Below are 19,931 nucleotides of genomic sequence, written 5' to 3' on the forward strand. Positions count from 1 at the left end.
AGTCCAGGGGCGTTCATTTTTTATGGTGGAAGCCGTTGATTTTCTAATCATTCTAGAATGAGATGCACGTGAAGCCTCAAATACAGATTTGATGCAGAATTCCCAACCCTTCTCGGACTTGGCTTTCTCCTACGGCCCCTGACCGTATCGATGTCGAGTGTCTAGACATGTGCCATATTCTATCCGTGGGGCACCCACGTTTCGATTCTTATTCCATGTGATAGATTATCGTAAGTCTGGAGCAGGTTAGCTGACATTGTACCTTGTTCCATACTCCTCCACAACCCATTGGCAAAAGTCCTCCCATTTCTGGTTCCACTCCTTCATTCGTCTTGCCTTCGTGCCGGAGCCGTTAACACCCATGTCGATATCATGCACCCATTCTACCTGGGTCTGGTCCTCAAAATTAGACCAACGCACACTATTTTCAGCGAGAGCACCCTATTATCAAAACGTTAGCACGACATGCTTGGTCCAGAGACAAATCTCACCAAACCTCCAAGCCCAAGGTTGTCATATGCTTGAATGGCTTGGTAAAAGTCGAAGCTGAGACCCGGTTCATCTTGGCCCATGATTGACGGGTCATCATTACTTATGGCTGTTGCAACGCCGTGCGCAATCATAGCTGGTATGGGATGATGGAGGACGTCTGTTGCGAGACGGAGCACTTCGTTCGATATAGGACATACTTCAACCATGATGCGTTGCTCGATCACTTTTTCTATAAGCTTGGGATGCTTGTACAATGAAAATCCATGTCCGATACGCCGGGTGTCGAACAGGATGGCATCAAACAAATTTGAGTCCGTACTGTTCCCGTCGCCAAGTGTCTCTCCTGCGTGGAAGAAGAAAGGTAAGGAAACATTGTGAGCCTGAACTTGCTCTTGAAACCAGATCAACTCTGGTGCCAGGTCTGATAAGGGCCGTCCAAGGTCTTCCTGGGCAACTAGGTCGTAACCACTAAACAGATCAGGATAGTTCAGCTTTCGCTGGATTGCAATTTGCATGGCTTTTCAATCACGGTTAGTTGAGGCTCGTTCCCCGGCGCCTCGCCACTAAGACTACTGGGAGGAACTCACTATTGGTAAGTACCGTACGATTCCAGGCCCTAATGTCCGACCAGATAACTCGAACTCCCCAAAAGCTCTGACCTCTCTCCGTTGCCTTGAATTTCTCAATTTCATCCAACATGACCTCCCACCAAAAGTCCAGATCTGGGTCGGCTACTGCCTGTCCCTCGGGAATCAGCGTCGCTGACGAACCACCACTCCGAAGTTCAACCCACGAAACACCATCGTCCACCAGACTCTCGAAGAGACTTTGCCAGTATGTGCGGATGATGGGTTCGTAGTTCAGCGCTGCACCTATGGGACCGAAGCAGCTCTGGAACTTCCTCCAAATGGCATCGACGCCGAGATCATGCCGGAGTGACTCTTCCGGGGTCAACGCCATCTTGGATTTCAGGTGAGAGATGAATGCCGCACGGCCTCCGGGATGTGTATCTGCTGCGACCGTGATGGGGACGAAGGAACTTGGTACGTAATCTGTGGAGTACAATGAAGGCGAAGATGTCGGTGCAGTCGTGTTCACATGTGTGAAGGAAATCGATGCATTAAGACTACTGATCTCAGAGGTAAGGCTCTGCGAAGCTGAAATGACGATACCCTCCGTGGTCAGAAGACTGTCAATGATGATATCCACGGATACCAAAGCTGTCGAATGCGCGTGCAGCAACGACCCCTTGGGCAGTCGCTGAACGATTTTCCACAGTTCTGTGCTTGGGATGAACGGCTTGGCTTGGGGAAACATCATCCCGGCGAATCTCTCGGTGTCTTGCTGACCTAGAGGAGCAGGTCTTCGCCAGTAATTATCGATCTCGTCTTGTCGGATGGCCGCAACGATGCGTTCGGCCTGCTGGGCAGTTGGTGAAAGAGAACTGCGGAAGGCATGGTCTACATTACCGGAGTTATCGATCTATTCCAAAAAAAAAAAGGTGAACTAGGATTGGAACCTTAGTTACCTTGTCTCTGTTCCTTCTCGGTTGCTATTAGACTAGACCTAGCTTCGAGGTGAGCTTGAACCGTCGAATCATTGGCATATGGCACGCCGGAACCATCACGAGAGCAGTTAACGATGCTAACAGTCGAAACGAGTGCGAGGAAAAGCCACAGCATGACCTTTGGGAAAATAGTTGAACTAGTCATTGCCTTTTTCCTACTACCATCTCTATGAGGAGACTAGGTCTGTGATTTCAGGAGGCAAGGAAGCGAGCGAACAAAACTTCCAGACGGCTGTCCGGTAAGTGTGTAACCCAGTTAATATTTGACATGGGATTGCGCACGGCTGGAATCACAATATTGAGTGCCAACATCTCCTCGAGCTATGACCACATGTTCTTGGCCCGCTACATCGATTCAGGAAAGTATGTAGCATTGTTTAGAACGCTAACTCAGCATTTGGGGGTCATCCCAGTCTCTATCTTTGACTGGCCATGTATAGAATAGTCATTATTTCCTATTTAGGATTGGGTTGTCGCAGATGTCCTGTCAAATGATGAGATAAGAGATGAATAGGCCAATTATTCGGAGGGTTTGGGGGTGTGCCAAGGAGAGTAGTTCTTGAGCGACCTTAATGGAGTTTCCGAATCCTCAAGGAAACTCCATTGTTTTGTGGATACACCTGGAATCGAGCCGGCTTCCGGACAGGCATGAGTGGAATAATGTAAGTAAAGCACTATCTGACTCTCGTTCACTGCTCCGAGCCAGACGTCCCAACGAGACGATTCAAGCACTCGATACTCTCTTCAATCATGCCTGCTTCACATCGAGCTCTCAGGAACTCAATCACAACAATCAGCATTCCACACGGCTTGCTGAGAATCACCATACTTTGTTCGCCAGCCTCCTGATGCATGTTGGTGGCTACGTGGAGATACTCTCGGCATTGCTTCTCGGCCCGGTCCATCGACATGATTTGTCCATCACGGACCAATTCCCTAGAGAAGGTTGTTGTTTTCGTGAGTGCAAACCCGAAATTCCAACATATCAGACAGGCGAGATATAAGCACCACAAGCAGTGGTGGCAGTGTGTCTGTGGTGACTCTTCATTGAGCCGCTCTTGTAACAAAGTCGCCGCGTCTGCAGTATTTCAAGTAAGTCATTCGATCAAATTGTGTTGAGACTTTCAATATGTACTCACAAGATACTCCTAATGAAGCACGATCGTGCTTCGCCCATAGGCGCAACTTCCTCTTGGACTGTGCATAATCAGCGGCCCCCCGTCTCTTACCTTCAATGACTTCTTTGCCAGCGACCGTCTGAAGATCCATGGGACTGATTTCGTAGAGGGTGTGTGCAAGCCTAACCACACACAAACAGTCACGCCAAGCAAAGCTCTTGAGGCCTAGGGGAGCTGGGACCTTCTTCCAAGAGGCTTCCCAAATTTCGAATGAACGCCTAGCTTTATGCCCGAGCCAAATGAGACTATTGCTCGATCGGCTAGAGAGGCTGTTGTCCTCCCTATGGGATAACTCTCGAGCGATCGATATTAGGCCATACATGATGATGCTTGCACCACGAGGAAGGGTCTCATTCAAGATTTTGGTCGAATGAGGATTCCACGACTTCTTCAGCATTGGCAGGAATGATACTGGCTCAGCCTCTTCTTTGATACCCATGAAAAGCTGTGCCCATTCGGTTGCAGATGTGGCATACCACGTATCCTCTGAAAAGGGGAGTCTCAAGTTCAATTCAAAAGGCGTCATTGAAACCTCACCGCCATGCAGAATTGCATGCTTTACATCGAGCGCAAACGTCTGGAGAATCAATCTGTGGTGGAGTGTTAGTCAATGTCGCGCAGTGATGTGGTTAATGGAGCGCGAAACCTCCTTATCGTCTCGGTCTCTATCCACTTCATCCACACTCGCGTGGAGATGCCTTCCCTCGGCAACATGGTGATGCTCGATCGATCCCACCTATAATCTATGCGCCGAATGGCCTAGCACGAAAAGTCAGACAGCGAACGAAAGTATTCTCGTTTACCTCTCTCAGAACGTCCCATGACTACGGAAGTGTCATGCCTCACCTCGATCAAAACGCCATGAAACATGGACGCAAATCCATACTCTTCGCGAGTTCCCTGATATCTGGCGAATAAAAGAGCTAAGAACAAGGTTTGGACTATCCACACTGGGGGTGTATTCGTCAACCCAGGGTGCTTGGGGCAAAAGTCAGCATATTTCGGTGGACGAACAGGTGGCAATGGTACATTGATGATGGAAGTCCTGATAGCTCGCTGTATCTTTGACGACATGTGATACTCGTGGTTATTGTCGCTTCTCATCAACGTCCACCCTAGGGTTATGATGGTCCAGATTAGTTGGGGACCTGACTCCTCTCCAAAGACATCAATCACGGCCTGCAGATTCTCTTTGGAGGACGAGCAGATGAGTTCATGATGGATAAAAGCATATTCGATATTGACATTTCGACAAAATAGATGTATCCCTTGTTTCATGCTATTCAAAGAGAAAATAGGATCACGAACATCAACATCTATGATATTGCGTAAATCCATGAGAAGCTCAATGCGGCGTTCGTCTGTGAGAGCATTGCATACTCGGAAGCCGCAGCTTGGAGGGTCGAATTCGCCTGTCTTGGCTACGTAGATTTTGGAATGCAATTCTTGCATATATATGGGTGGCAGCTGGCCGTTGATGTTGTAAATTTCTGCAGTAATAGTAGCCGTATCTCTGAGTGGCGTGACTATTGTCAATGCTTCAGAGATATGGAGGGTCTGCTCGGGAGGCCATTCTTGTTCTACCTCAGATGAGAGCTGATTGTCGAAAAGCCATTGCATATCCGTATTGGTAAATCGTGTGCTTTGGTGAGTACAGAAATACTCCCCTAGCTCCTGTATCCAGGGTTCCTCCAAAGTCGTACCCCACGGATTATTTGGATTGGAATGCACGGGCAGGTAAGTCTCTGAGCCTTCATCATATTTGCTTTGTGGTTCCGAGGTTGCATTTTGCGCCATCGGGATCTGTAAAAATCCATCGTGCGAGGATTGATCTGATAATGGTGCCAGATCGCTGACTGGCCAATGGGACGGATCAATGGGAGTGCTTTCGTGGACTATCTCTCGAGCGTTATGAACGGTAGTCTCCCCCAGATCAGATTGCGGGTGTTCAGAGTGAAGCTCCTCCTTCCCATGAGACACTCTGAGATGACGATTCCACAAATCCTTTCGCACAAATATGACCGAGCATGATACGCACCTCCAAGTCTTTCCAGAGTTATGGTTTAGTTGATGTCGTTTCAAATGCTCGGCGCGCGTAAACGCTTTTGTACAACCGTGAACTGTGCATTGATATGGTCTGATGTACCCCGTTTGGTTGCCCAGAGCTGCGTCTGTTGATCTCTTACTTCGAGTGCGTTTCACTTCTTTCCGCGGCCGATCAGAATCAGTCATTACGGCGACATAGTTCGTGGACACTGTCCCATTGACACCTCATAATATCATCTCACCAAGAAAGAATTATGACCTTTCCCCGAATGTTTGCAATGTAGAACACGGATGATCATGGCACAGATGGGCGATATTGGTCAAGCTCAAAGGGATGGACGATAAGCGATCAATTGGATGACTGACTCATCCGCATCGGTGCCGAGAAGCTTCGTTGGCAATCACGTATTCTGCACTCAGGAGCATCGGCAAACGCCGAAGCTTGGGGTAAATACTCGATTTGGCGGCCCAAACGATCCCACCGGATTTCAGCAGGGAAAACATGACATTCTACTGTGGAATGCGGAAGGGAAATTCACCATCTCTCATTCTGAGATTGTCTTGTCTTCAAAGAGTCGACCCATTCCCTGGGCCCCAAGGAATGAGTCAATGGTCCCTGGTATGACCTAGTAAGGAAGATCAGCAGAACTGAAAGTGTCCGAAATGTCTCCGCTTGAGGCAAATGAATATAAAACTCGCGGGTGGGAATAAAAGGTAGTGTTTGACGACTGCTTTATTTCGCTACATGTTTCTTACTTCCAACTTTATTGATATTCTACTACATCATGGCTCCTAAGCAAATTCTGGTCGTCGGTGCCACTGGCCAACAGGGGCTTGCCACAATTGCTGCTCTCAACAAACTCTCCTCACTATCTCATGTTCCTAAAGTCCTTGCCCTTACGCGCTCGGTCGCTTCACCCAAGGCTCAAGCTTTACTTGCAAAATTCCCAGACATAACGCTCGTGGAAGGGGACAGTCGTGATCCACAACCTTTACTCGAGGAGTATCCAAACATCGATTCGATATTTCTGGTAACTGTCCCACCAAATGATGAGCAACAGTCCCTAGGCCTCATCGACGCAGCGGTCGCGCATGGTGTATCACACATCGTATTCTCGAGCGTGGATCGTGGAGGCGAGAGTATCAGCTGGGATAATCCGACCAGCGTACCGCACTTCGCTGCTAAACACCGTATCGAATTGCATCTACGCACCAAGTCTGAAAACACCAAGACTTGTTGGACTATATTGAGGCCCACCAGCTTCATGGATAGTTACAACCCGGGAGTGTTTGGCAAGATGATGGGTACGTTGCTGACGACAATGCCAGAAGACTGCAAGATGCAGTTTGTCAGCACGCATGACATTGGCATCTTCGCTGCAAAGGCTTTGATGCACCGAGACACCTGGGCAGGCCGAGCAATTAGTCTTGCGGGCGATGAATTAACATTTCAGGACGCCGATGCCGTGTTTCGACGAGTGACGGGGCAACCACTGCCCAGAACATGGTCCCTCGTTGGTCAGGCGATGCGGCGATTTATCGAGGATGCAAGATCTAGCATGGAGTTCTTCGAGAGGCAAGGCTTTGGTGCGGATATTATCTCGCTACGAGAAGAGGAGCCAGAGCTGCAAACATTCGAGATGTGGTTGAAGCAGAGTAGTCAATGGCAGCCAGCAATTGGGGCAGTGCGGCCCGTGACATAGAAATTACGAACTGTTGCCCTGCCACGTTTGCAATTGAACTTGATGTTAGCAATAGTGATTAGATTTAATCTTGGGAATGGTAATTGAATTTGTACTAGCACTTGCTGCGAAAGGCAATAGTAGGTGATCCACTAACCTTCATCCACACAGGTCGTAAGATAGATATATTTGTGGCCGTCCATCTCTTCCATCGAAGGAATTCTTGAGACGGGCATCGAATAGTAATGAGACTCTGCTCGTCCATAGACGAGTACATAAGACAAGCCTTTCAGAACAGCAAGAATGATAGTCTTGAGATTAGCTTGGAATAGGGCTTTTGCAGAATCCATCAATGGCGTTCGGCGATTGAAAGATACCAATACGAGATCCCACTCAGTGACTGAAAGCTGACGAACGAATGGTTCTGGAGAACCACTCGCACCCGGGACATCGAAGAAAGTCTTATCCTCACAAAGCGTCCAGAACATGGTCCGGTGCCCATCATCTTTCAGCATCTCGTGGTAGATCTGGAGACCGTACTTCAAAGCAAGTTCGTCAGGGAAATATTGGAGAAAGTCCTCGAGTCTTTCGCCAACCCTTCGCACAGCGTCCGCTATATTGGTATGCTTCCATATTCTCCTATCATCAGGTGGCGATGTGTATGTCAAGTTATGCCTTAAGGTTGGATAGGGATAGAAAGTCAAACCGACCCCAACGATCCAGCCTCCTCTAAGGCCATCTTCTTTCGATGCAATAGGGGTCTTAAGTTTGCGCCCATCTTCGAACTGAATAGACTCCCGATAAAAAGGTGGATATCCTTTCATGATGCATTCGAGTTCGCGTTTCGTAAGTGTGGGTATGTGTATGACCGCAAAGCCGTCGTCTCCGCCAGTGTGCAAGTGCGCGGTCAAGATCCCATCGACTTTCTTGAATGTCACAACCTTACTCTTATCTCCGTATTCTTGTGCTGGTTGGCAAAGCATCACGTATGCTCTCAGTGTCGTTCGATCTGTGCGAATGTATGGTCGTCGAAACTCCAGAGCGTGTGGCTTTCTGACGACCTTCTGGCGCCTGGACGGCGATACCCATGCCTTTCCAAAAACAGTGCCCAATGTTTCTGAGAAACATTCTTCGTGCGTGGTCGACGGCTCCTCGTGGAGGGCTTGCAAAGATGTACAGGTGCATTGCCCCTCTGCTAGATTTTCACAATTATGGAGGAGCCCGTCAGGAACGTCTCGCCATTCTAAGACCTCACACAAGGCATCCTTTGGCCAAATCCGCCGCATCAGTAAACCCAAGAGCTTGCTGAGTAGTTGTATTGTTGCTTGATTGACCATCAGCGGCAGAGCGACAATGGCAACCAATGCAGCAAAGATGTCCCAACGCATGGCTATGAAGGCTGATCCAGGTGTCTTCGGGCTTTCCGTTTGGCGATTCCAGGGTCTTCAGAACACTATGTGGGTGTAGATATACTCTTTTCGTGTTGGCTTTCACATCAGCCTAGAGCGGCAGAGGTCATTTTGCTAGGGTAGAACTGATGTATATTTGGAGTGCTTTTTTTTCGGTCTTCATCAACTTCTGAGCGTTACTGACATTGGCAGGAGATGATGAAAGGGCAGATAGTTAGGATCTATGCTACTGCTGGGTTAAAAAAGGTATGAGTACATCCTTAGTGAACGATCTCCCTGCAAATCCTCGGCAGCAGCTGACGAGTCCTCGAAATGCGGCTGAGACCTGCATGAACTAGGTGATGCAGCACGCAAGCTTTCGCCGTCTACTTAGCAATAGCTTGATTAACCGCAGTGATTGGTCAAAGTTACTTTTGGGCATTGGGAATGCTTTCTCGATCGTGATTGAGTTGATATTCACAGTGTCGGGCTGGTGGATCAAATCGGTGTCTTTAGGGCAATCGAAATGGGTTCCAGTCTACCTAGTCCGGCTAAGGCGTCTGATAGCTCAACGGGGGAGACCACAGCCGGGAGAAGTTGCAGCTTTTAACGTCATGGTGTGATAGGCTTAGTGAATACTGCCTTCACATCTTTCATCCAACCACTCTTGATGAATTTCTGTATGATGTCCTGCTGATTGTGTGCATCGAAAGCGGCTTTGGACTTGTACCGCTCGAAGAAATGAAATATCGTGGGATCATCTCCGTCGCGTGACAGGCAATAGTAGACTATGCCCTCCTCGGATTGTGCAAGTCTAGTCGTCTCTTTGTAGACAGCTTCAACCTCGTCGGCGTGTTCAGGGTCGGCGTAGACCTTGCAGTGTCAGTCGTGAATGAAATCGAGCCATTCATGAAGTTGACGGTGCCAGAGCCCTCGTCAAAGAGTGAGTGATTACCGTGCCATAAACGCAAAACTCCCCGTCAGGGATGTTCCATTTCTTTTCCTCGCTCATGCTGATTTGCTCCCAGTTGTTACTAACCAAGCCTTGTAGGATAATGGGATCTTTGGAGTGAATAGATTGAGTCAGCGGATTCGTTGCTTATTCAGATTCTATAAGGAAGCTCGATAGAATCACTGATATTGAATTGTTCGAAGACGTTGAATATATGGTCTCATGGAATGCCGCAATACCGGGCTATGTAACCTTGCTCTATGACGAATATGCCCTGTCTCTTTTGATTTGTCTCAGTTCGTCGATGATCAGCTTTGAACAGATTCAAGTTGCTGTTCCAGCTCCAGTTACTCATCAAGGAAGGTCGGTCCAAAATCAAGAGATTAGGAGTCCAAATGCGTCATTATTGGGGGGCCTTGGGCTTTTGACTCAGAAAAGATAGGTGTCTTGGCACCCGTGAGTCAATGCCTGACAAGGCTGTAGACCCGATTCTCTAGGCACCCTAACACCACGCTAGAAACAAAGACAACGCCTGGTCAGAGGGATCATTATCGACCGTGCTGAAACAACCCAATGGATGACTCTCCACCATACATTGGTCAACGCCGGTCATATGCGGCGGCGCTTTGTACAGTTCGTTATCATGGGCCTCTATCAGGTACTAAAGGCGCCTGGCTAGGGGTAGAATGGGACGACCCATCAAGAGGGAAGCATGATGGCAAGCACAACGACCAAAGAATATTTGACTGTTTGTCTTCGTCACCGACTGCCGCATCCTTTGTGAGACCTAGCAGAAAGCCCGATCCAGAGAGGACTTTGCTTGAGGCTATCAGATTCAAATATGGAATGTCTAAGACAGACCCTCGGACAGAATCTGCAGAAACTGAAACAACTCCGATCGCCATTTCGGGGAAAGTGGTCGAGGAGGTTGGCTTTGAAAAGATCCAAAAGCAACTCTCGGTGCTTGGCGATCTTCGAATCGTCCTGGTAGATGAATTGATAGTCTCCGGGGTTGCCAGACGAGATGCCACGACGCAAGAAGTGGAGGACGCTCAGGAAGAACTGAGCAAAACGTGTCCCAGTCTCATCGAGTTGGACGTGGGATGGAATACCATCGAGAACTGGCAGGATGTGGCTGACATGAGTTTACCCTTTAAGAAGCTGAAGATCCTCAAAGCGAGCGGCCTTCGACTCCATAACTATCAACGAGAACGATTTGCGAAGAAAGATCGATCTTTTCAGAATGTGGAAGAACTACATTTGAGTGAATGTCTCCTTAAGCCAGAGCAAGTCATCCAAATCCTCTCTCCATCAGCCGCAGTCGCATTTCCCGCTTTAAGAACCTTGCGACTTGCAAGCAATGCTTTCGACTCTTTCACACTTGTCGCGAGGCAGGACTTTCCCACTATTACGACGATAGTCTTTGACAACAACAATTTTAAAAACCTTGCAGATTTGCTAGTCATCTTTGCCCTCTTCCCGAATACCAGTTCTTTGTCATTCCAAGGGAATTCAATATTTCAAATCGGGCTCAATACAGTCGCTGGCGGCAAACTACCGGTGTTCGAGAAGCTTGAAAGCTTGAATCTCACAGGAAACCATGTCCAAAATTACAACTTTATCAACACTCTGCCGACAATATTTCCCAACCTCAAGTCCCTTCGCATATCACGAAACCCTCTGTACGAGACTGTGGCAGAGCAAGACCCACAGAAGCAACATCTAGATAGTGGCAAACAAGCCCAACCACAGCGAGGGCCCCAATCGGCTGGCGCCCAGTCCGACTCGATATCCTATTATCTCACGCTGGCCAGAATCCCGAAATTAGAGTCCCTGAACCACACGACGATAACCACCCGTGAAAGAGAAGAAGGCGAAATTTATTACCTGTCTACCGTCGAGAAGGAGATTTCTGCATCGCTAGATACTTCCAGTGAGTATGACGAAGGGTCAGATATTCGCCCGTCCAATGGAGCTTCTTCCACAATAGGCAAGCTGGTCGACTCCATTCGGCTCCGACATCCTCTCTACGCCAATCTTTGCATCAAATATGACAGGGATGATCTACTCGACCGCGCCATACGACTTTCACAAGCCAATGAGACAGCTGAAGCGACCGACCCAGGAGCGGAAATAAGTGGCGGTGTCAAGACCAAGATTCAGACATACGCACCGGGAACGCTTGGCGCGAGGCTCGTCGACGCCTTCTTCTACGTCCCGCCCACGAAAACAGGCAGCTCTTCAGGAGATGAAAGTTCAACTCCAACATTACACTTCAACCGCGCCCTTCCCACCACGATCTCAGTCTATCGCTTAAAGTCGCTCGTGGCCAGAGCCTTCTCCCTTCCCCCACTGCAGTTCAAACTAGTCTACGAGTCTCACGAGTACGATCCGGTAGAGCCAATATCTCGGAACACGGGTGCCAACAACGACGTTGCCGGAGGTAAAGGCCAACGCGACGACAAGCAGGAGTGGGATGCCTGGGGTGACTGGGATGTCGATTCGAGCGAGCCTGCTTCTAGTAGCGATGGCGGGGAAGACGTTGCAGTAGAAGTAGCCGCAATGGATTCAGTCTCGGAGGATGCTGGAGGACCTAGCCAGCAGCCATTGTATGTCGTTAGAGATGGGCAGAGGTTCAAAAAACGTGAGGCGGAGATCCTCGATGGGATGCGGCCGTGGGGGGATTTCTTGGATTTGGATGGAAGTCCTTGGAGTGCTTTGGGCACGGCAGCGGGAGGAACAGGGAAATATCTGAGGGGGGTGAGAGTACGTGTGGAGCCATCTACGAAACAGTAAGATTGGAGATACGTATGAGCAATGTTTCCTGGCGGTTGAGGTAGTGGATGGTTTTACATTATCGACAGCAATTATGTTGTACATCGGAGTATGTTACTGGAGAAGCGTATGACGAGGACGATCGACAAGCATAGCAAGGTCAGCCTTGTCCCGGAATATTCAAACACATCATACAAAACTTGAATCCCGAACATTCCCAGTGGAAAGAATCCGTCTTGGTCAAAGAAATGAATCGAGTCTTCACAGATTTTCATCATCGAGATTCCCAATAACCACCTTTTCGGCTCTCAGGTTTTGTATGGGCACGGCGCGGGTTTTCTCTACACCACTTGCGATCCTGTTCGCTCGTGCTTCCTCCTCGGGATCAAGAGCGAATCGTCTCATTCGTTCACCGATTCGACTATCGATGACAATGTCGTTCAACCAGATCGGTTCGGATGTGTCGCCTTCAGGTCTGGGCTTTCGGATTGATTTGTGCCAAGTTCGCTCTTCATTCGCGAGGACGGATTGCTGTTCCCACGTCTGGCCGGTCTGCACGATACCGGCATCGGCATCATTCTCAGGTGCCCTCGTCGCCAATGGGTCGGCTTCCAGATCGGTGGCAGGAGTGGCAAAGCTGGAGTTCTGTTCATATGGTCTGCTGGCTGCTAGGACGATGGCTGCAGTCTCTCGACCAATTTGATCGGCTAAATGCCGGCGATTGAGGAAGTTGTATATCCGTTGGGGTGTTTTGAGGAATCCGAGGAGATGTTGCTGGTGAATGGGTTGTGAGGGTTCCAACTGTGTAGGTATATGCGGAGATAGAGGTGAGGAAGAATACTGGTCAATGGAGAGATATGCTGGAGGTGGTGATGGCTTCTTCTTCTGTTCCTTTTTCTCTTCCTCTTTCTTTTCGGGCTCGGGCGGCACTTCCGTGGTTGCAGTAGGGCCATCTGTTTGAGCCTCTGTAGTAGGGTGGATGAGTGAGGGCTCGGAGAAAGGTTCAGGTGCTGGCGGAGGCTCCGCAATGGGGCCGAGCCAGCCTTCGTTCAACCCGCGGATATATTCTTTCCACGTATGTCGACCAAGGACAAGATCACCTCTTAGACCAGGCTCGAAGTTGATGCCCACTGCATCTCGAATGTTTTGAATGACCGTCTCTGTGTCAGGCTGCTCCTCCTCGGTAGAGTCTTCAAGGCCTTTCTCCCCTTTCCTCCTTCTTAGTCTCCTGATTTGCTCTGCGGTGCCATATCTTACGTCTCCCTCTTTGCGACCCTCTATCACATCGTAATCCAAAGCGGCCGCGACAAGAACTGGCTTGACGTACTCCTTGAAGAATTCCCTGGAGGGGCGAATCCCGTCACCTGGAGGAGCTGATAGGAAAACTGTCAACCTCCTGGGCATTTGTTTTACATCGAGAGGTTGTTGGGCAATGTGAGAGACCAGGTCACACCATTTCTTTTGGACCTTTTTTCGTTCGCGACGGTCATAGACGACAGCGGCAGTCCAAGAACCGGTGATGGTTAGAAAGATCATCCAGTTTCGCGAGGGCAGTCTGAAACGAAAGTTGGGTAATCCTGCAAGTTGTCAGCAAGCACAGTCGAAGGCAGTTGATGGATACACAACTTGCCCATCATGCGGAAGACTGGATTCTGCTTGGGCGGAGGTTTTGGAGGCTGATACTGTCCACCTCCGGGAATGGCATCAGGTTTAGGAGTTGTGTCCGCCATGGTAACGTAGATCGTGTATACAAAGGATTCTGTCGGTGTGTAAAGTGTCGTAGTAGCACATGCTACTGTGAATGGCTGCGACCGATGTGAGTACCGTGCAGTGTAGTGTGCAGGTGTAGCCCGGAAAAAAAGATAGCCCTGAACTTGGAGTCAAACCTGACTCGCAGCTTTAGCGTGACTTAGTTGTCGCCGACTTTCCGGGCTGCCCTTTCTGAATCATTCAAGGTTCGGCTGCCACCTGGGCAGCCGAACTTCGTCCTTAACGTGCCAAGTTCTCGGATGAGTTTCCTTTTGGAATTGGCAGGTGTTTGCTCGCTATTAGGTACCATAAACCCTGGCTAGGGAGGAACCATCCTCGTTAGGCACCTCCGAAGTAAACTAGCCCTGTAGGAAAAACCTTTGGTTACCTAGGTAGGGTTCGTGCTCCCTCCAGGCTCTGTTTGAGGCGAGACAACACACGCCTCCACTACTGTGTCCACTGGCATGCATAACTGGCGGAGTCTTCAACCAGGAGGAACGGGGTATTGCACCACCAGTCACGATAACATCTTGTCCCAAACTCTCGTGCAAGTACACTGTACAAGTCTGGGCAAACACCTTCTGTAGCTTGTGGTCGCACTTTGTCTCGGCCAAAGGCTCGGGCAGTGGTCACAGAGGGGCAGTCTGGGGTTGTAAATTGTGCCACTGTTCGCTACTCTGACAGAACCATGGTTCGCCACGTGAGCAGTCCTTGTTATTGACAGATGATCGTGTGCACCCGAATAACGAGTCACAGTCTCACAACAGAGGCCTGTCAGTTCGGGTAGCAGTGTGAGAACCAATGGGCTGCTTGTGCCTGGAAAGAACATGTCTAACAGCGGCTAAGGGGGCTCCTACCCAGGCCCAAGGAGCCCCAGATATCCAGGGTGTGGTGGTTTTAAGCTTGCCCACTAGCATCAAACTCAAGCCGATCAAGCCTACAGGACCCAAGGAACCCCTAACCACGATTGATCCCGTACCGATCCTCGTAGGCTGTGGCCCGCTGAAGTTTCTATCCCTCGTTACCTCGTTAGGTCATCTGCTATCGTACAGACCGCAACCCTTTTTTCGTGGTTTCCAGACTCCAGTCACCATCGGCCATCCCCAACCCTAACACTAAAACACTTGCTCCTGCTCTCCTTCATACCACGCCTTTCCATATCTACTGACTCTTCTTCCATCCTCCTCATCCTCATCTGAACTTGTCCGCTCCCAATACCTCCAGACTTGGCCCTGCATCGCTATCTGCCCCCAGCTCAACAGGTCGACAAGGTCTCTTGCATCCTTGATACATCCAGCGACAACTGACACAAGGGGTGGGTTATCGACACCTGTCGATCTTGAGAGTCCCTCTCCTCAAGGTACGAACAAGCACACTGGCTCTGCACACCCTCAGCTCGTGAAAACCACCTTCTGACTTCAGAGCAGCCTTCGACACCTCGATCAGTTTGGTGTCCGTAGGCGGTGAATAGCCTGTGACTAGCCACACCACTTCCCTCACCAAACCATACGACCCACCATCATGGACCACGATACCAATCGACTACGCCTGAACTTTCAGTTTGACAATCAACATAACTTTGATGCTGCCAATGCAAGAATGTATCCCACCACCCCCTCAACCTTCCCGCAGCCCATCTATGGCGGCCAACAACAAGATCACATGGGAGGAATGCTGTCTCCCAACCCTGCCAACAACAATGGATACTTCGTGCACCAACAATACTCCCAGCAACAACCGCCGCCACAGCAACAGCAACAGCACCCCCATCAGCAATATCAACAGCAACAACCACAAGCACAAGCACAACAACAGGCGCAATATCAATATCAGCAGCAACAGCAGCAGGCAAACCTACAGTCGCCTCAACCCGCCTATCAAGCCAATTCCAGGCCGTATATGGCTAATAACAACAACGATGGCACAAGTGGACTGATCCAACAGTTTTCCAACCAAGACCTCGGAGCGACCCCGCGGCCCAATGTCAATCGGACCCCTTCTCCTGCCAACTCTCGACCACGCACCGCTGGGGACGCTAGACAGGCCCCAAACCCCTACCAGAGCCATTTGGTACCTCCCATGCCCAGAGCTGCGCCCAAGCCGGAGGAAGAGGAACAACCAAATCCACGAAAATACTCCGACAACATACTGAAGCGTGGTACAGCCGCAAAACAATTGGTCAACAGTTTCTTCCAAGAGAACATTGAGCGAGCTAGGGATAGAAATAGTCGTGCAAAGGAGCTGGACCTTATCTTGAAAGACCCCAATGTTTCCGAGCTTCAAAAGCAGAAGGATATCAACACTCTGGCTCAGAAGGAAGCACGGTTCCTGCGCTTCATCCGAACAAAAGAAAGCCCACAGAACTTTACCACCATCAAGGTAATCGGCAAGGGAGCCTTCGGAGAAGTCAAGCTTGTGCAGCGCAAATCAGATGGGAAAATATACGCATTGAAGTCGCTCATCAAATCGGAAATGTTCAAGAAGGACCAATTGGCTCATGTACGAGCTGAACGAGATATTCTCGCTGACTCCAAGGACAACCCTTGGCTGGTCAAGTTGCACGCTTCCTTTCAAGATACGGCATTCCTGTACATGCTGATGGAATTCTTGCCCGGTGGCGATTTGATGACTATGCTAATCAAGTATGAAATCTTTTCGGAAGACATTACTCGTTTCTACATGGCTGAGATTGTCATGGCGATCGAGGCTGTGCACAAGTTGGGATTTCTGCATCGGTAAGACCCCGTGCTCCATTATCTTGCGACGCATGAGTGACTGACCTTTTCCCGTCTAGTGATATTAAGCCAGATAACATTTTATTAGATAGGGGTGGTCATATCAAGCTTACTGATTTTGGCCTATCAACCGGTGGTCGCAAACAGCATGAGAACTCATATTACCAGGCGCTCCTCAAATCAAACACAAACGACAAGTCTGGCAACCGGAACTCCATGGCTCTCAATGAACAAATCAACTTGACTGTTAGCAATCGTGGATTGGTCAATACCTGGCGAAAGTCAAGGCGCCACATGGCTTACTCGACGGTGGGAACACCTGACTATATTGCCCCTGAGATCTTCCTTGGTCAGGGCTATACCTACCTGTGCGATTGGTGGTCAGTTGGAGCAATCATGTTCGAATGCCTGGTTGGTTGGCCACCATTCTGTGCCGAGGATACCCACGATACCTATCGAAAGATTGTCAATTGGCGCGAGTCGCTATATTTCCCTGATGAACTTGTATTGGGCAGAGATGCTGAAGATATGATCCGAAGGTAAGCAACCGCACTTTAATTTTATATTATGGACATCTATCTAACTTGAATAGTTTCCTGTGTGATGCAGCAGATCGGCTTGGGAAGGAAGGTGGTGCTCATGATGGTGCCTCTAGTATCAAGAAACACCCATTCTTCCGTGGAGTTGTGTGGGATCAATTGAGAAAGATTCGGGCACCATTTGAGCCTAAACTTTCCTCCAACATTGATGTTAGCTACTTCCCCATCGACGAGATTCCACAGGAAGACAACAGTGCCATGCACCGGGCACATGCCAAACAAGTCCTACCAGAGCAAGACGCCGAAATGAGCTTGCCGTTTATTGGATACACATACAAGGCATTCAATGCTTTCCAAAACTCATAAAAGCGAATGGATGATCTGGATCATCCTAGTCCCGCGGCCGCGCCGCAGTCTACGGCAGTATGGAGCGAATAGGACAACGATAACGAATGCATGTGATTCACGTGTTTTTAAAGGAGTGGGCGTACAGAAGAGGCGGTCGATTAGTCTTGTTGATTCACGACGAGTCTGAGAATCTGGGTACCAGGGAGATAGTGGTACGGTGCAAGACAAGGACGTGTTGAAAAGGCATTAAGCAATCTAAAATACTCTTGACGGCTCCCGCGTTGGTCTATGATAATGTGCTGCTGCTGATGGCACTCCTTTATCTCTCTCACCATGCTAGCATTTAGATAGGTCATTGCAATTGCTTTACCAGAAACTGGCTATACAATAGGCTTTTTGAAACAGACACTGCAAGTTCCGCTTCAAGTTGTACATGAGGATTGTTGACTGGTACATAACGCGGTGACGTCAACCTCCAAGCCATAGTACGAGTTTAACAACCACCTGCAGGTAGCGACCAAATCATTCAACACCACCATCGCCTATAGATCCCAGCGTCAATACCAGGGTCTTGATTGAAGCAATTCTAGCTTACAATTTGACCGAATCCCTTTCTAGTACCAAAGAACTCCCAAAGTCGAGGGTCCCGAAACATGGATGTAAGTTGCTTTGTAAATCACTATTTTATTCTTGCGATTACCAGAACTGGGCAAAGAGGTATCATAAAACTGCTCTGCTGACACCTAACCTTGATGGGCTCGCACCAAAAAGGTCTTCTATTCATACACGTACAGTACGGCGGCATGGCTGGGCATTCAGGCATTGCCGCTCCTGGCATATCCCAAATTGGTGATTACGTTGCTCGCGAATGAGGGCCATCAATCTAGCGGTATGTCTGATTTTGTCTTCTTCGATACCACGAGGGATGAGTGCTTGTCACTCTCGGGTCACAGGGCTCCCGACATTTAGAAGTTCAAGGGCTGTAGCAGCTGATTGATTGAAAATTGGGAGGTCCCAAACAGATGTTGAAATCTACCTCTCCAGATCGCTGGGGCTCTCGCTCATTGTTCTCGCCATAATCGTGCTGTTCTTCACGGGCACGATCCCGCTTTCCTCAAGCATTACCGGCCCTGCGGTCAGACTCGACGAAGTCAACACCTCAACCGACCCGAAGGCTCCATACGCAGTGCCGATTTTGCGCGTCACGACGCTGTTCCACTTCACCACCGCCATCTACTGCTATATGCGGTACGTGAATGTCGCACAGACGGGGTTCATGTTAGGCTGCGTCGGGTATGGCGCTTTGGCTTGTATGGGATCGGTGAGTGAGGTCCTCTTTCGAAGGAGAGGTGTAGGAGACACCTCGCTTGACTCTTACATAAGCTACTATGGGACATATGCTGTGCTCGGACTGCTGACCGAATCTTTCTAGTGGTGTATGATCTTCGGGACGGGCAGTGGACACACGTCGAAGCGGACTGGCGCGGACAAGCGCACGACGGGGTTTCCCTTCAAGAACTCCAGCGCTTATGATAAGAAGAAGGATCGCAAGATGGGGTGAGGATGTAGATCTCGATTGCTGGCTATGGGGAGGAATGTTTCCCGCAGCAGACTTGGTACCTACATAGTGGAGAAAGCAAAAAAGAGCATCAAGTGGAAACTTATTATTTCAAAGACTGCGGCTACCTCGCTGTGGTTTTTATGAGCGCACGAGTGGGTGGGTTTGGTGGCGAGCGATTGCTTTAGCCGATGATGCTGCCACAAACCTGACCATGCGAACAGGTCCTTGATAGCATTACGGATCGATCATGCTTGGACGGAGGATTTGTAAGTATTGACAGGCAGTATGGTAATGAGCCTGGAAACGCCTGAGAGAAGAAATTCGTAGTGTACGGGGAGACGTGATGCCGTCGGGCATCGCTGAATCAAACGCTCAATCGTCTATTGAATCGATCAAAATGATATATCATTTCGAAAACTCACAAGAAGAAGTTCTGAGAAGGACACTCCTTGCACTCAAGGTCCCTAGTACCTGGATAGTGAAGGCTCTAGCCAGTGAACGCGCAGCCTTGCGTGAATACAACACACCATATGACCAGCGTCCAAAACAGCACAATATTAATCATTGTTGTGGAATTGTGCTCAACATACAACACCCCTGGTAGGGTAGTGCAACCGTAAAGAATCCCATCTATCTTCAGGTGTTAGTATGCGGGTTTGGCGGTGGGGCCTCTCTCCTGGATATGAAGGTTGCAACCAAGTAACTTGGGGTTGCCTGCTATAGGAGAAGGTTTTAACGGAATCTGGACGGCTGAAAACCGAGGACTGAGGGCTAAAAACTGTGGGATCTGGGGCGCATTCGAGGGACGAGGGATCTGTATTAGAATTCCGCCTGCCAAACTTTTTGCAATTTTCAAGGGGACTGGGTTCAAATCTCTCTTGCGTCGTATGCTTTTTTGCGTTGATAGTCACATAAGAGA

At 49.3% G+C, this 19,931-nt stretch overlaps 9 protein-coding genes across 9 annotated transcripts; 4 read left to right on the top strand and 5 right to left on the bottom strand.

The window, feature by feature from the left end:
* Positions 1-246: 246 nt before the first annotated feature.
* LTR84_001477 (uncharacterized protein) lies at positions 247-2,204 on the bottom strand (the record flags this gene model as incomplete). Its single annotated transcript, XM_064845101.1, has 4 exons — positions 247-441; positions 492-1,009; positions 1,080-1,952; positions 2,021-2,204. The coding sequence occupies 4 exons, from the start codon at positions 2,202-2,204 to the stop codon at positions 247-249; spliced, it is 1,770 nt and encodes a 589-aa protein (XP_064707359.1).
* A 544-nt stretch (positions 2,205-2,748) lies between these two features.
* LTR84_001478 (uncharacterized protein) lies at positions 2,749-5,034 on the bottom strand (the record flags this gene model as incomplete). Its single annotated transcript, XM_064845102.1, has 4 exons — positions 2,749-3,137; positions 3,199-3,827; positions 3,974-3,996; positions 4,084-5,034. The coding sequence occupies 4 exons, from the start codon at positions 5,032-5,034 to the stop codon at positions 2,749-2,751; spliced, it is 1,992 nt and encodes a 663-aa protein (XP_064707360.1).
* A 1,034-nt stretch (positions 5,035-6,068) lies between these two features.
* LTR84_001479 (uncharacterized protein) lies at positions 6,069-6,986 on the top strand (the record flags this gene model as incomplete). The annotated part of the gene is made up of 1 exon (XM_064845103.1): positions 6,069-6,986. One exon carries the CDS (start codon positions 6,069-6,071, stop codon positions 6,984-6,986), a length of 918 nt encoding a protein of 305 aa, XP_064707361.1.
* Positions 6,987-7,117: 131 nt separating this feature from the next.
* Positions 7,118-8,353, bottom strand: LTR84_001480 (uncharacterized protein; the record flags this gene model as incomplete). The annotated part of the gene is made up of 1 exon (XM_064845104.1): positions 7,118-8,353. One exon carries the CDS (start codon positions 8,351-8,353, stop codon positions 7,118-7,120), a length of 1,236 nt encoding a protein of 411 aa, XP_064707362.1.
* A 612-nt stretch (positions 8,354-8,965) lies between these two features.
* On the bottom strand, positions 8,966-9,365 carry LTR84_001481 (uncharacterized protein; the record flags this gene model as incomplete). Its single annotated transcript, XM_064845105.1, has 2 exons — positions 8,966-9,226; positions 9,309-9,365. The coding sequence occupies 2 exons, from the start codon at positions 9,363-9,365 to the stop codon at positions 8,966-8,968; spliced, it is 318 nt and encodes a 105-aa protein (XP_064707363.1).
* Positions 9,366-9,878: 513 nt separating this feature from the next.
* On the top strand, positions 9,879-12,101 carry LTR84_001482 (uncharacterized protein; the record flags this gene model as incomplete). The annotated part of the gene is made up of 1 exon (XM_064845106.1): positions 9,879-12,101. The coding sequence occupies one exon, from the start codon at positions 9,879-9,881 to the stop codon at positions 12,099-12,101; it is 2,223 nt and encodes a 740-aa protein (XP_064707364.1).
* A 240-nt stretch (positions 12,102-12,341) lies between these two features.
* On the bottom strand, positions 12,342-13,810 carry LTR84_001483 (uncharacterized protein; the record flags this gene model as incomplete). Its single annotated transcript, XM_064845107.1, has 2 exons — positions 12,342-13,635; positions 13,704-13,810. 2 exons carry the CDS (start codon positions 13,808-13,810, stop codon positions 12,342-12,344), a joined length of 1,401 nt encoding a protein of 466 aa, XP_064707365.1.
* A 1,540-nt stretch (positions 13,811-15,350) lies between these two features.
* On the top strand, positions 15,351-17,469 carry LTR84_001484 (uncharacterized protein; the record flags this gene model as incomplete). Its single annotated transcript, XM_064845108.1, has 3 exons — positions 15,351-16,564; positions 16,624-17,103; positions 17,157-17,469. 3 exons carry the CDS (start codon positions 15,351-15,353, stop codon positions 17,467-17,469), a joined length of 2,007 nt encoding a protein of 668 aa, XP_064707366.1.
* Positions 17,470-18,104: 635 nt separating this feature from the next.
* Positions 18,105-19,012, top strand: LTR84_001485 (uncharacterized protein; the record flags this gene model as incomplete). The annotated part of the gene is made up of 5 exons (XM_064845109.1): positions 18,105-18,110; positions 18,155-18,168; positions 18,246-18,340; positions 18,474-18,772; positions 18,884-19,012. The coding sequence occupies 5 exons, from the start codon at positions 18,105-18,107 to the stop codon at positions 19,010-19,012; spliced, it is 543 nt and encodes a 180-aa protein (XP_064707367.1).
* Between the last annotated feature and the right edge of the window lie 919 nt (positions 19,013-19,931).

Source organism: Exophiala bonariae (genome assembly GCF_035927105.1).
Source record: "Exophiala bonariae strain CCFEE 5792 chromosome Unknown scaffold_10, whole genome shotgun sequence".
NCBI lineage: Eukaryota > Fungi > Ascomycota > Eurotiomycetes > Chaetothyriales > Herpotrichiellaceae > Exophiala > Exophiala bonariae.